This window comes from Akebia trifoliata, chromosome 10 (genome assembly GCF_017979445.1).
Source record: "Akebia trifoliata isolate Shusen 1 chromosome 10, ASM1797944v1, whole genome shotgun sequence".
NCBI classification, from domain to species: domain Eukaryota; kingdom Viridiplantae; phylum Streptophyta; class Magnoliopsida; order Ranunculales; family Lardizabalaceae; genus Akebia; species Akebia trifoliata.
The window spans coordinates 7,253,215-7,266,153 of NC_141384.1; the positions used below are offsets into that span (position 1 = coordinate 7,253,215).

Sequence of the window (12,939 nt, forward strand, 5' to 3'; positions counted from 1 at the left end):
ACAAATAAAAAATCGTGGTATCAAGGTTTTAAAATTCAATATTTCATCTTATTCTGCTCTCCACTAATATCAAGTTGACATGCTGGAGTCATCTCGTTTTAATTTAAAATTATTTATTAATATATTAAAAAAATAAAAGATCAATTAGCTTGAACAAGTTTTATTAATATATTAAAAAAAAATTTATCTGAATATGAATATAGATATACTTAGAATCAACCTAGGTCTGATCCATTTTATATCCTATTAACTTAGTCGATATATTTTTTTCAAAATATGGAATGAGTCTTATCGAATCTCGACAAAGTCAATGTGAAGGACAATTCACTAATTGAATCGGGTAACGAACAATACTGAGATGAATCGGACTTTTGACGATTTTTAAAACCATGCATGATATTCATGTTGCTACTTACACAGGGACTATTTAGTAATTTAACTTTCAAACAAGCAGGAACTTTTCTATTCTCAATGATTAGTTAACTACCAGCAAATATTAAAAGACCAAAAGGTCCCCATTGGACAGTTCTTCCGAACATTTTGGACTTTGGAAAGAGAATACAGATAATTTTTTTTTTTTTTTTCATCATCTTCTTCTTGAATCACCTTTGTTGGGTCCATTAATTTGTTTCCATAACAAATGGGTACGCTTCAGAGCTGGAGAAAAGCCTATGGAGCACTCAAGGATTCCACAATGGTTGGCCTTGCTAAGGTTAATAGCGAATTCAAGGTCAGTTTTTTTTTTTTTTTTTGAATTTTAATTCTAATTCACTCTTCAATTCAATCGTATATATATATATATATTTCAGAATTTGATTTGGTTTAATTTTGATTAAAGGATTTGGATATTGCGATTGTCAAGGCTACAAATCACGTCGAATGTCCTCCGAAGGAAAGACATGTTAGAAGTGAGCACAATTCTCAACATTTGATATTGAATTCTATAATGGGTTTGTTGAATTTTCATTGAATTTCATCGATCTGTATTGAAACAATCTTTGTTTGATTAATTCATTGAGTTTTAGCTTTTGATGTATTGTTTCGAGTAAAAATGTTGATTTTATGATGATGGATTTGTCTTGAGATGGTTACTCTTTTTTCTTTTTTTTTTTTGTTCCCATTTTCATATTAGAATCTTTTTCTAAACATAATCATTTTTTTATTGTTTTAGATTTAGATTAATTTCATTAATTCGGTTGACGAATTGTTTCAGAAATATTTTCTGCGACCTCGGTAGTTCGTCCACGGGCAGATGTATCTTATTGCATTCATGCCCTCGCAAGGAGATTGACAAAGACGCGTAATTGGATTGTATTCTCTTTCCTTCCCCTTAATGTGTTCTTGCTTTTAATTATTTATTTTGATTGACAATAACTTCTTTGGAGAAATATTTGAAGATCACAACACCTTGAATTATGAACAAATTTGAGCTTATTAGCTTATAAGTTTGTATATAAAATCTGAAATTCGCAAAGATTAGATAGGAAACAAATTTGTCGTTGTTGTTGTCAGCAGGATTTTTTTCATCGAAGTTCTATGTTTTTGATCTTTTGGTGATACTATTTTATAGGTGGCCTTGAAGACCTTAATAGTTCTTCATAGGACGTTAAGAGAGGGCGATCCTACCTTCAGAGAGGAATTGTTGAACTACTCACGTAGAGGACATATTTTCCAAATATCCAATTTCAAGGATGACTCAAGCTCTCTTGGTAACTTCATTCATATCAAACGTCTCATGTCTTGAATTTTGTCAATTTTCAAGATTTTGAATTTGTTATTACGTCGTCTTAGTCTTGATTACATGTTTTTTTCCAATCAGCTTGGGATTGCTCTGCATGGGTTCGCACATATGCACTCTTCCTAGAGGAGCGACTCGAGTGCTTTAGAATTTTAAAATATGATATCGAAACAGAACGCTGGACTAAACCCACTCAGCGGCCCAAGGTCTGTCCTCCAATCAACTTAAAAAGCCTAAGATTCTGTTCTCAATAGTTTCTCTCTCTTTTTATTTATTTATTCATTTATTTTGTTAAGAAGGGGCACTGCAAAACCAGGGTTTTGGGTAGGGAAGCATTGTTAGAACAATTGCCTGCATTACAACAGTTACTATACCGCCTCATCGGTTGCAGGGTAAGCTATTAATGTAGAACCTCCATTGCGATACAAACCTTAAAATGTTAGATTTTCGTTGAATTGGTAGCTTTGTTACCCATAGTGGATTTTCTAATTTCCTTCATGTTTTGTAGCCCGAAGGAGCGGCTTTCAACAACTATCTCATACAGTATGCCTTGGCTTTGGTACATTTATTTATTTTTCGCTTGTGTTAATGTCATTATCTTTTAATAGGATTTGGAAACTAAAAATATCCTCCATTTTTTCTTGTTTGCCCATCTCCATTATTCAAGAGTCAGTCGATTTGCTTGAAATGAACTTCGATTGATTCCAAACTTTTTAAGTACCTCGGAAGGAAGTTTAACTGATAAACGTTTGGAAGGTCAAGGTGACTCATTTTTGGTTTGGAAAGTTTCTAATTCTGATCCTCACGAGTCACAAGGGGCTCGAGCAGGACAAAGCTTGTGTTTATGTGAATGAATTTCGGTGCAATTTTTAGACCAAACTCATTTTTATAATCTTAATTGCATGTATATGACCTCTTAATTTTACAAATTGGCCGTGTAGGTATTGAAAGAGAGCTTTAAAATGTATTGTGCAATTAATGATGGAATTATTAATCTCATGGACATGGTAAGCTTAAACTCTAACATGCAAAATTTCCTTCATTCTTCGAGTTTTGTACATTTCTTTAGTTTTCCATTAATCAGTAATGTCTCTACCTTATCACAGTACTTTAACATGGAAAGGCATGATGCAGTTAGAGCACTCAATATCTACAAAAGATCAGGCCAACAGGTTTTATAACCCATTATTGTATTTTAGAACCCATTATTCACCTACTTTGTTTTAAGAGGTTTCTTGTTTACTTTGCTCTTTTTTTGTTTAATAGGCTGAAAATCTTGCTGATTTTTACGAGTTCTGCAAAGGTTTGGAGCTTGCAAGGAACTTTCAGTTCCCAACTTTGAGAGAGGTTTTTTTATATAAAAAAAAAAAAAAAAATTAAAAAGAAGATTTAGGCTAATGTAAATGAACGATCTTGTTTGGGTTTTTATATCATCTTTATGAGTCTTCCTTATATACAGACACCTCCATCGTGTATTGGAACAATGGAAGAATACATAAGAGAAGCGCCGCGGTCGGGTTCTATGTCAAATAAGAGATTGGTTAGTATTATAATTCCATTCAGCTAAGTGTTTTCTAAATTTCTAATGAAAGTTCAAATTTTCAGACCATAGACATAGGTGTAGTATTACAATTTAAGTATTTCTTACTTCTGTTTGATGGTTATCAAAGCCAACAATTAATTTTCACCAGTCGTACCTAACAAGACTTGAAAGAACCAATTGAGCAATCATCAGCATCACTTGGTTAAGCCAAGGTTGTCGAAGTACTCTAACATGATTGCTTTTGGGCCCTTTGGCCATGGATGGGTTACGGCCCTGCCATGGGTTCATAGTACACCTAATTTAGTATGTATCTTTTATTCATTATCTCTTAAAACCTCTAAATTCTATCTAATTCATTTGGGATTTGGCTGGCTTGGTACAATGTCATCTAAATGGAGGGACTAATGCCCTGATATGGGATTGACTTTGTGTGCTGTGTCGATTCCTTTTCAACATCATTTCAGACACAACTGATGCATTTGAGAGTCGCTGATTCTGACACAATGTTTTCAAAGACGTTAGAGACTTACAACTTGAGGCTTTAAGGGAAGGCTTATGCATACAAGAAATTTATTTTTTTTCATATTCTGGGTTGCCTTAGTGGCCATTATGTATATCTAAAGATAAATTCTACTTGTCATTCTTAATATTTGTGTTTCAGCTCTGTATGTCACATTATCATTTTTGGGTTACCCTTCACAAATCACGGTTTCTATGATAAATTCCCAACGACACTTGCTTACCCATGGAGTCCTTCAAAAAGATATGACCACGTGAGGGTCCGGTTGTAATTTTGGAAGGATGTACATTCATTAGCTACATCATATAAAGCCCATAAATTAGTCTTTTCCACTCATGGTGTTTCCATCATTAGTGATTTGAAGTTTCCCTCTTTAAGCTTTGAATAAATTGAGATTTATTTGAAAATGTATGCCAGGTCTGACACATGTTCGACACGATCTTTGACGCTAAAAATTATTAGAAAATTGAGTGTCCATCTTACATAGCTCGTAATTCTGATTTGCAACGTTCTTATCAAAGTCTAGCATGGGCATTGGCTATAATTGGATTTGTTTTCATTTTGGTCATTTCTTACAATAGGAGTATCGGGAGAAAGACCAAGTCCTGCAGATTCAAGAACCTTCTCCTCCAGAAAGCGCGAAACCTGCTGTAGAGGAAGATAATAAAGTGCTAATGATAGACATGCAAGAAGAATGTGAGCCTAAGAATGAGGCTGAAGTCCAACCGGTTCCTCCTACAGCTGAAACCGGAGATTTACTAGTGAGTTTCACACGTATCTCTTGTAGTTTTCTTTTGAACCATAGATGCTTCAAACATTTCTGGTGTGGAGGTGTGCACAGAATCATAGATGCTTTTCACTCGTATCTCGATGAAAGTGTCTATGGTTTCTTACATATCCACGTCAGCAATGTGTGAAATGATGTCAATTTCAATGTCACTTCAGCATTTTCTTTTTCTCTTAGCAATTTGTTAGAAACACATCACTCACTTCTTTATGTAGGGTCTGAATGAGATAAATCCCATAGCGGCTGATCTAGATGAAAGCAATGCAATGGCTCTTGCCATAGTTCCACCTGGTAAGTCATGCATTTGAGATTACTTTGGGATTCTAACGACAAGATAGCAATATTTATTTCACACATCTAGAGATCTTCTCCAAAGTTTGATAAAACTTTGTGAATGATGCAAAAAAGAAAAGTAGCAAACAATCACACAATGGGTCAATTTCAAATTATAGATCCCATTGATGAGAAGGATCGAATGGTACCTTCTTTCCTATTGACTATCTTTACTGCCTAGCTATTTGTGACCTATCCTTATTGTCTATTCACTATGGGTACCATGGCCCTCTTCGGAACCACCTTTTGTTCCAATTTCACTGCCTATCCTAATGTGAATGATGTTCAAGTTTTGACGTCAGAGAACAATAATTTTGTTTGCAAATCTTGCAGGGGGTGATCAATTATCTTCAATGAATCGTGGGCTAGCAAATTTCAGTACTAATGCTTCAGGTTGGGAGCTTGCGTTGGTTACCCATTCTAGCAGCAATAACAGCCACTTGGACGAAAGCAAATTGGTATGTGTTCTCAACTCAATCTAGACTTACAAGTGATATCGACACTCATAGTGTACTATATAAGCCAGACTTTTTTTCTTTGATATTCTCATTAACGTGTGTCACATTCCATGTCCTTGAAACACTCTTTGAATGCCAATCTATGTACAATTTTGCAACATTGGCATATAATTTTCTTTTCTTTGTTCATAGGCTGGTGGATTTGATAGGTTCTTGCTTGATAGCTTATACGATGATGCAACATCGAGGAGATACCAACAACAAAATGTGGGACATGGAGTTGGGATGAGCATTCAAAACCCATTTGATCAACGTGACCCGTTTGCCATGTCAAACTCCATAGCAGCTCCCACTAACGTGCAAATGGCCTTAATGGCACAACAGCAGCAGCAACAACAACAACAACAAATGATGTTGCAACAACAGCACATGATGATGATAGCACACCATCAATATCTTCCACAATATCCTCAGCAACATATGGGGTATGGCAACCCGTTTGGTGATCCATTCTTGAGCTTAGCTCAAAATGGACCATCACAAGGAAATCATAGTTTGATATAAGGGTCATCATTGTTTTCTTAATTGCATTGTATTCTTTTGTTCTTGTAAAGTTTGATTAGCTCATTCTTTAATTCCTCAATGATCGTGGATGTAAATTTTATCGTCTTTTTGGGAATTGGGAGACACTGATTGTTGGTTCAGGACATTTAGATGTGCTTTCTGATCATTCTTTTAGCATGTTGTCCCAATTTTTTTATTTATTGTGATAGTTGTGCCTCCCCCTATTACAATGAGAGAAGGGTGAGTATTGTTGATGCAAATCATCCTTTATTAATTTTTAAATTGTGAAAATATCCTTGGATTACATTAAACGACACAAGACATTATAAAGCTAGACAATCTATTTGAAAATTTTAAACCAATTTCCCTCCACATTTTGATGAAGCCCTTGATGACATGCCCCCCTTGACCTAGGTTTTTTCTAGGAGACTAATGTGAAATGATCTAAATGTTCTTATCTTCAACTTCTTGACAAAATCCCATGATTTTTCGCAAAACCCTTTCCAGAACAGCAGTCCAACAGGAACCCCTCGCCAAACGAATTGCCAACACATGTTAGAACACCACCTTCTTCCCCAAAGAACACCATGGCATTTTTGGTAAAGCAATGTATTTTAACACATTAAAATCCTGGACAATCTAGCGAGTTAGTAAAATGCTGGACTGTCCAACGACTTTATTCGTTTTTTCGTAATTTTTGAAAAAATAGATTCTCTTTTATAAATATTAAAATATTTAACCCTCTTTTAATAATTTTCCCTTATTTTTAACCTATTCGACACTTCTTAAATGTCTCTTAGAAATCCTTTTTTTATTAGAAGAATCCATTTTTCTACTTCTCCAAGTATTTTATCTTGTTCTTTAGATCTAAAGGTTGAAGAAGATGGAAAACGAAGTTAAAAAAACGGGTCAAAGATGACTCCTTTTGAATGAAAATCAAGAACATGTATAGGTTGAAGATCATGCCATTTACATTATTCTCATAGAATACCTAGTAAATCAGATTTGGATCCTCCTAACTAATATCATTTTTGTATCAGGCCGGGTCAGATAAATTTCAAACATTTGTTTGTTTTTTTTACCTATCTTATTTATTATTCTATTTAACAATCATACTCTTTCATCTTGTAAGAATCCATATTTTAGAAAAAGACATTTTGAAAATATGTATGCCGATGATATATACTAATAAATAAATATTTCTAATTAGTTGTATATATAATTTTTTATTCTATTTTATTATTATGACTTGTGAACAATTGAATATTATTAATGTGAGATTTGATTTGGAATGATTTGTATAAATATTCTCTTAATGATATATTTGAAGGTTGTCTGTGCATTTATCTCACATTGATTTGATTTTTGATGTTTCATTTTTATTTTAAAATATAGAATTTATTTACTAATCAAAATAAAAATAGGGTTATTTAACGAGTCGAACCCAACCAAATCATCCAAATTTGCGTAAGTTGGGCTAACCCGATTTTAGAAGATCAGTTCAGATTGAACTTGGATTAGTGAGTTTAGGCCCCATAGTCGGGGTTGAGGGCTCTACCACTTGGATTCCCAACCAAGTTGCAACCCTATCGAAAACACAGTATGTAATTCTTGGGATAAATCCCTCAAGTGGCCGTTAAGGGGTGATTCGAATTCTAGACCGCCCCACTGTGAAACGGGGCCTTGGCCATCTCACCAATTGAAAATTTTAAATCATGTTCGACTCATTTTCTTATTCTAAAAGGATCCAAATCCAATTTTTTTGACTAGTGAGTTCGGGTCAAGTCCAAGTTCATTTGGATTTGACTCGAAACATAATCGATTTGTCCGGTTTGGTTCAAACCGGACTTGATATAAACCGGTTCTTAATTCTATGAATATGAGTCCTCGTGTCCTCCACCCCCATCCGTCTCTCTCTCTCTCTCTGCTGAATTTCGTTTCTTTAATGGCCAGAACGCTCTCACAAACCCTTATTAGAGTCTCATCTCCCACATTTCTCTCCAAATCACCACCATACACACCTTCATCTCGCTTCGTGAACCACAGAAACCGATCGAATCAACCAGAGAAAGCTCAATTGATTGAGGTCGATATAGATCCAGAAAACGAGTCCGACGTATTGGGGTTACGAAGGCTTGAAGAAGCGATTCATGGAATCATCGTGAGAAGATCTGCGCCCGATTGGCTCCCATTTATTCCTGGATCATCGTATTGGGTTCCACCACGGAAACGCCCCTATGGAATCGCGGAATTGGTAGGGAAGTTGGCGAATCCATTAACAGACGAGGAGACACTCTCTCTTACAACACTTCGTGGATGGCCTTCATCGGAATATTTCGTTGAAGGTAAGAATCTCGAGGGGTTCTGTTTGTATGTTTTAATTTCCCTAAATTGATGACTAATCCGTGAAATTTTTTGGGATTATATGAAAAGGTTTGGAATTTTATGTGATTTTGGTTGGATTTTGCTCCCTTTAGGTTTCTGGAAATTGGGTTACTTTTTTATTTGAGATTCCACTTTTTGTTTTTTAATTGCAGCATTGAAGATCGAGTTATTTTGCTGTCCGAGTTATGTGAAATTATTTCTATATTTATTTAATTAGTCTGGGATTCTGTTACCCTTTAGGATTTCTGGCAATTGGGTCATTCTATTTATTTGAGTTTCGACTTTTTTATTGTCAAATTTAAGATCGAGTTGTTTCCATAGATTTATGTGAAACTATTTTTTATATTTTATTTAAGTTTGGTAAGATTTTGCTACTCCCTGGGGTTTCTGGCAATTGGGTCATTTTATTTATTTGAGCTTCCACTTTTTTATTGCCACATTGAAGAACGAATTATTTCATCATTCAATTTGTGTGAAGTTCTTTCTATCTTGTTCCAATGTATTAACTTGAGCTTTGTGTGTGTGGCTGTGTCTTTTTATTTTTTATTAGAGGTTCAGCTAGCTGCGTTTGTGGGCTTAGTCCCATAGCTCAGTTGGTTTGACACATTATTGCAAAGCAACTTTGAGGTCCTGGATTCAAGTCCATAAAAAATAAAAAAGAGAGAGTTAGCTGTGTTTGCTTATCAAGATTGCTGTCATTTTTGTGGAAAGTTTTGACTTTAACCTAATTTAAGTTGAGAATTTTACAGCTTTCGTAGAAAGTTGACCATATTGATGGTTGAAACTGTTAGCTGTAAAGTTTGTTTTTATTGACACTGATGAATTTAAATCAAGTTTGTGATGATAGATATACTTGATAAAAATCTTGTCCACCATGTTTGAACATGACAGAATCTCTCAAATTCCATAATTGACATTGAACTCTGAACAAAATAAATCTTTAGTATTGATTTTGAGAGGACCATGGACGGTGAGGAAGTGGGGGTGGTAGTTGAGTGTTTATTGTGTGTTTTCGTTTCGAAAGATGAATAATGTTGTAACCTTTCATCGTCCTCGAGATTATTAGGTGTTTCATTATCCTAAGTAGTCTTTTTGATGCAGGATGGGAGGGAAAAATACAATGTTTTGCAATAAGGATTCATAGGTTTGATGGAAGAAAGGGTTAGGTTTTAGGTTCTAGAATGGCTAAAACTAGGATAGAAGGACAACATAGATTATGGAGAGATTATAGCTGGGTTTAGACATACAGAAGGTGGTCTGCACCAACATGGCTGAAAGAATTGAATGGTGGAACAGCTCTAACGTAGCTTCCTTTGTTTTTGTATTGGACTTCAACTTGTGAATGAGGTCAAGTCCAGCTTACCTTCCAAAAAAACAAAAGCACTGATTATTTGATTGATTGATGAAGGTGGTCCTTAGAGTTTTAAGAATATTGCTACACATGCTCTTAAGGGTCTTCTATGCATTAGAAGAATGAATCTTTAATAAATTTGGATCTTACAATTTAATAGATGGTTAGTGCTTGTTACAAACTTATTTGGCTTTTTCTTGCTGCAGGTGCATCTCCTCATCCAGTGGAGATAGAGACAAGTGCAAAGAAGGCATCCCAATCCGAAGATGAGGAGGGTTGAACCACACCTCCTGACTTAATGGACCTCTATCATGGTGAGATTTATGCCCGAATCTGCAAGTTTCTTGCTTAGGAGTAGCTGTTGTCACTAGTACTTGATTTAGCTTTCATCATGTGTTTGACTAACTATAGGTTGGATAACTAGTCTAAACTGCTTTAGAATTTTCATGAACTTATTGGTACTTAAATGTGTTTTACCTAGGTGCAGCTACAAGTGCAAGACATGCTAGACATGTATCTCATTGGGGTTTAGGGAAACAACTTATATCTGTTACATATGTACAATAATAGTTCAAATACTTTACCATGTAATATTCCCCGTGTTTTCTTACATAAAATATAGCCTCAAATATTTGGGTTGGGGTATGGATCTTCTTAATGTCATATAAAATAAGTGCACGGTTTGTTAGACCTTTATAAATTTGTGTTCAAGGAGACAACTTATTTTTTAATATAACAGAAATAGTTCCACATTTTGTTATATATATATATTTTTTTCTATTTTTGTTAAATAAAACTAGTAGGTGGCATGTGCAAAGGCACATGTATTTCAAAAATTAGGATGGGACACGCTATTTGCACCCACTTTTTTGCTGGTCTCACCCACTTTACTGATTTCACCTACCTAAAGAGTGGGTGAAAGTAGTAGTTTTACTGCTTTCACCCATCATCCCGTACCGAATGTGATTCAGTCCTCTTCTTCTTCTTCGCATCTACGAAAGTTTCAACTAGGGTTTCAACAAGGATTTCAAGGCACAAGAAGTAATACCCTTAGAATCCTTAGAGCTTGCAAAGTAGGTTAGAAATGGTCGTGAAAACCTCAACTCCTAATCTAGGGATTGTTCGAAAATCTAGGTAGTGATTTTATTTTTTTCAAATAAAGCTTCATTCGGTAGGTCAGTACCAAATTCACCAAAATAGATTTGGTAGGTTCCTACGATATCCCAATCGGTAGGTTCCTACGGAGTCCATTCAGGTGGATTCGGTAGGATCCAAACTGAGTCACAATGAAAGTTTTCAGAGGCTTCCCACCAAACAAAAAGTTAGTCTACCGAACAAAAAAAGTAGTCTTTTTTTAAGTGGGTGTGGCTAGTAATTTTGAAAATTACATTTAAGTGGGTAACATGAGCAAACAGGGGGGGTGCAAATATTCCAGCCCAAATAGGATTTATACATGATTTTAATTTTTAAAACTTATTTTAGAAATTTTAAATAGAAAATCTAGTTTTCTGTCATATTTTTATCATTTAATATATTATAAGGGTTTTTTTGGGTACTTTTAATATTAACTAATGTGATTTTCTAGATAAAATAATAAAAAGGATATTTTTATAAATTTAGAAAGTTAAAAACTAACGTGCTTATAGGAGGTAGTGGGACTGAAATTCTATTCTTTTAAAGAAAACGACCTTGATAATAGTGAGGTTATTGAATGTAAAAGTGAGGGCATTTTTTATGACTTCAAATTTTGGTGTCAACAAACACCTATTTGGTCTTCTCTCATTATAACAGTAAAGATAGCTCTAGCTATATGGGCATGATGAGCCTTCCAAAATGAACAAACATCTGTTCTTATTTATTTTTTATAGGTGGCAGTTTGTTTGGTTCTTGCCATTTTTGCAGAAAGAAATTAGGATTTTGATGGGATTGGGTTCGAAGACCATTTTTTCATATCGTTATCGTCATTATTTTATTTTAATTGGGTCGAGTTTTTCGGCTTTTAAGAGTAAATTGAGGAGCATTTCCCCATTTGTAATTTGTTGAGAAATCTGGAAGGAGAGGAATCTTAGAGCTTTTGAGGGGAAGGAATCTTTGGTCCAAGGCATCATTTTGGCTATCTTGGGATGTATCTGCTTGTGGACTAAAGTTTTTGATGAGTCAAAGGGGATCTTCTTTGAAGACTTTATAGCGAAGTGGGATTGGGTGTGTAACATTGTCGTTTAGCTTGCCCATTTTGTGTCATTTCGTTTTGTCTTGCTTTTTTTGCTTTTTGTCCCTTGTACTTTGTTTCGTGGTCACCTCGGCCGTGCTATTATCTTTGATTTATAAAAAAAAAAAAAAATCCCAAGAGAGATTTTACGCGAAAGAAAAGTTAGGTAGTGATTTATTTTTAGCATAGCTCACAAAGCCTAGATGTCATGCATATTTGTATCGGGAAAATGTTGATGTCACACTAGAGGTTGAGGGTGGGGAGAGTGAGAACTGGGCACATTGGCTCGCACTTTAGTTGACATATGTAGATCTGAATGTGTTTTCTTGGAAGGTGTCTAAATTTCAATGTTGTTTGATTTAACGTTCATTTTTCTTTGTATATTTGATAAAAGAGAGATTCAACTTGAAATGGTCATCTGAAATATCCACTTTTAACGATTTGGAGGGGATTGCAGGTGCTGTAGATAAGATAACAGAAAAAGAAAATGTACCAACTGAAGGCAAACATGTGGATAGGAGGCTGTACAGATTCGACGCATGGTCCTAGGGAAATCCTTTCCTTCCCATGCCTAGTTACCCGAACAGCCCAACCCACTCAAAAACACTATTTGATCGCTTTTTAAGCTCGTTGAGAACATAAGCTGCCTAGTTGTGATTTGTGTATGTTTAAATCATCCACTTGTGGATCGGTAGATTACCCTTTAATTTATAGTTTCTTTCTCTATGCATGTCTTTATGATTTCACATTGGTTACCATGATAATGAGAATATTGGTATCTGCAAAACGGAGGTGCTTTGGAAATGTTTGCATGAAACACAAATAAGAACTGACTTTGTTTTTTTTTTTTTTTTTGATGAATAAAATTTGTATGAAATGAAGAGGCCAGTCTAGATGAGATGAGCAACAAAAATTTAGAGTCACAAGCAGCAAAAAACAATATAAGAATCCAGTCCCTCTCTGTATGGAGTCCGGAAGAAATACTCCTTTAAACTCTTCGACTACTTTACACCAAAAGAAAAAAAAGTCCTAAAATTGACATAAGCAGTCC

General features: G+C 34.9%; 2 protein-coding genes across 4 annotated transcripts; both read left to right on the forward strand.

Moving 5' to 3' along the window:
• The first annotated feature begins 516 nt into the window (after positions 1-516).
• Positions 517-6,174, forward strand: LOC147393016 (putative clathrin assembly protein At5g57200). 2 transcript variants are annotated; one of them, XM_086456967.1, is made up of 15 exons: positions 517-730; positions 839-908; positions 1,214-1,311; positions 1,571-1,709; positions 1,820-1,944; positions 2,035-2,130; positions 2,247-2,297; positions 2,680-2,745; positions 2,845-2,910; positions 3,005-3,085; positions 3,198-3,278; positions 4,383-4,562; positions 4,804-4,879; positions 5,255-5,379; positions 5,572-6,174. In XM_086456967.1, exons 1-15 carry the CDS (start codon positions 641-643, stop codon positions 5,941-5,943), a joined length of 1,716 nt encoding a protein of 571 aa, XP_086313093.1. In that variant the 5' UTR covers positions 517-640; the 3' UTR covers positions 5,944-6,174. The 2 variants fall into 2 exon arrangements, with proteins under 2 accessions (XP_086313093.1, XP_086313094.1); XM_086456968.1 differs by having other exon boundaries at positions 2,038-2,130; positions 5,572-6,173.
• Positions 6,175-7,827: 1,653 nt separating this feature from the next.
• LOC147393017 (uncharacterized) lies at positions 7,828-12,675 on the forward strand. 2 transcript variants are annotated; one of them, XM_086457052.1, is made up of 3 exons: positions 7,828-8,288; positions 9,886-9,993; positions 10,161-12,315. In XM_086457052.1, exons 1-2 carry the CDS (start codon positions 7,889-7,891, stop codon positions 9,957-9,959), a joined length of 474 nt encoding a protein of 157 aa, XP_086313178.1. In that variant the 5' UTR covers positions 7,828-7,888; the 3' UTR covers positions 9,960-9,993; positions 10,161-12,315. The 2 variants fall into 2 exon arrangements, with proteins under 2 accessions (XP_086313178.1, XP_086313177.1); XM_086457051.1 differs by lacking the exon at positions 10,161-12,315 and adding an exon at positions 12,346-12,675 and having other exon boundaries at positions 7,829-8,288.
• The last annotated feature ends 264 nt before the right edge of the window (positions 12,676-12,939 follow it).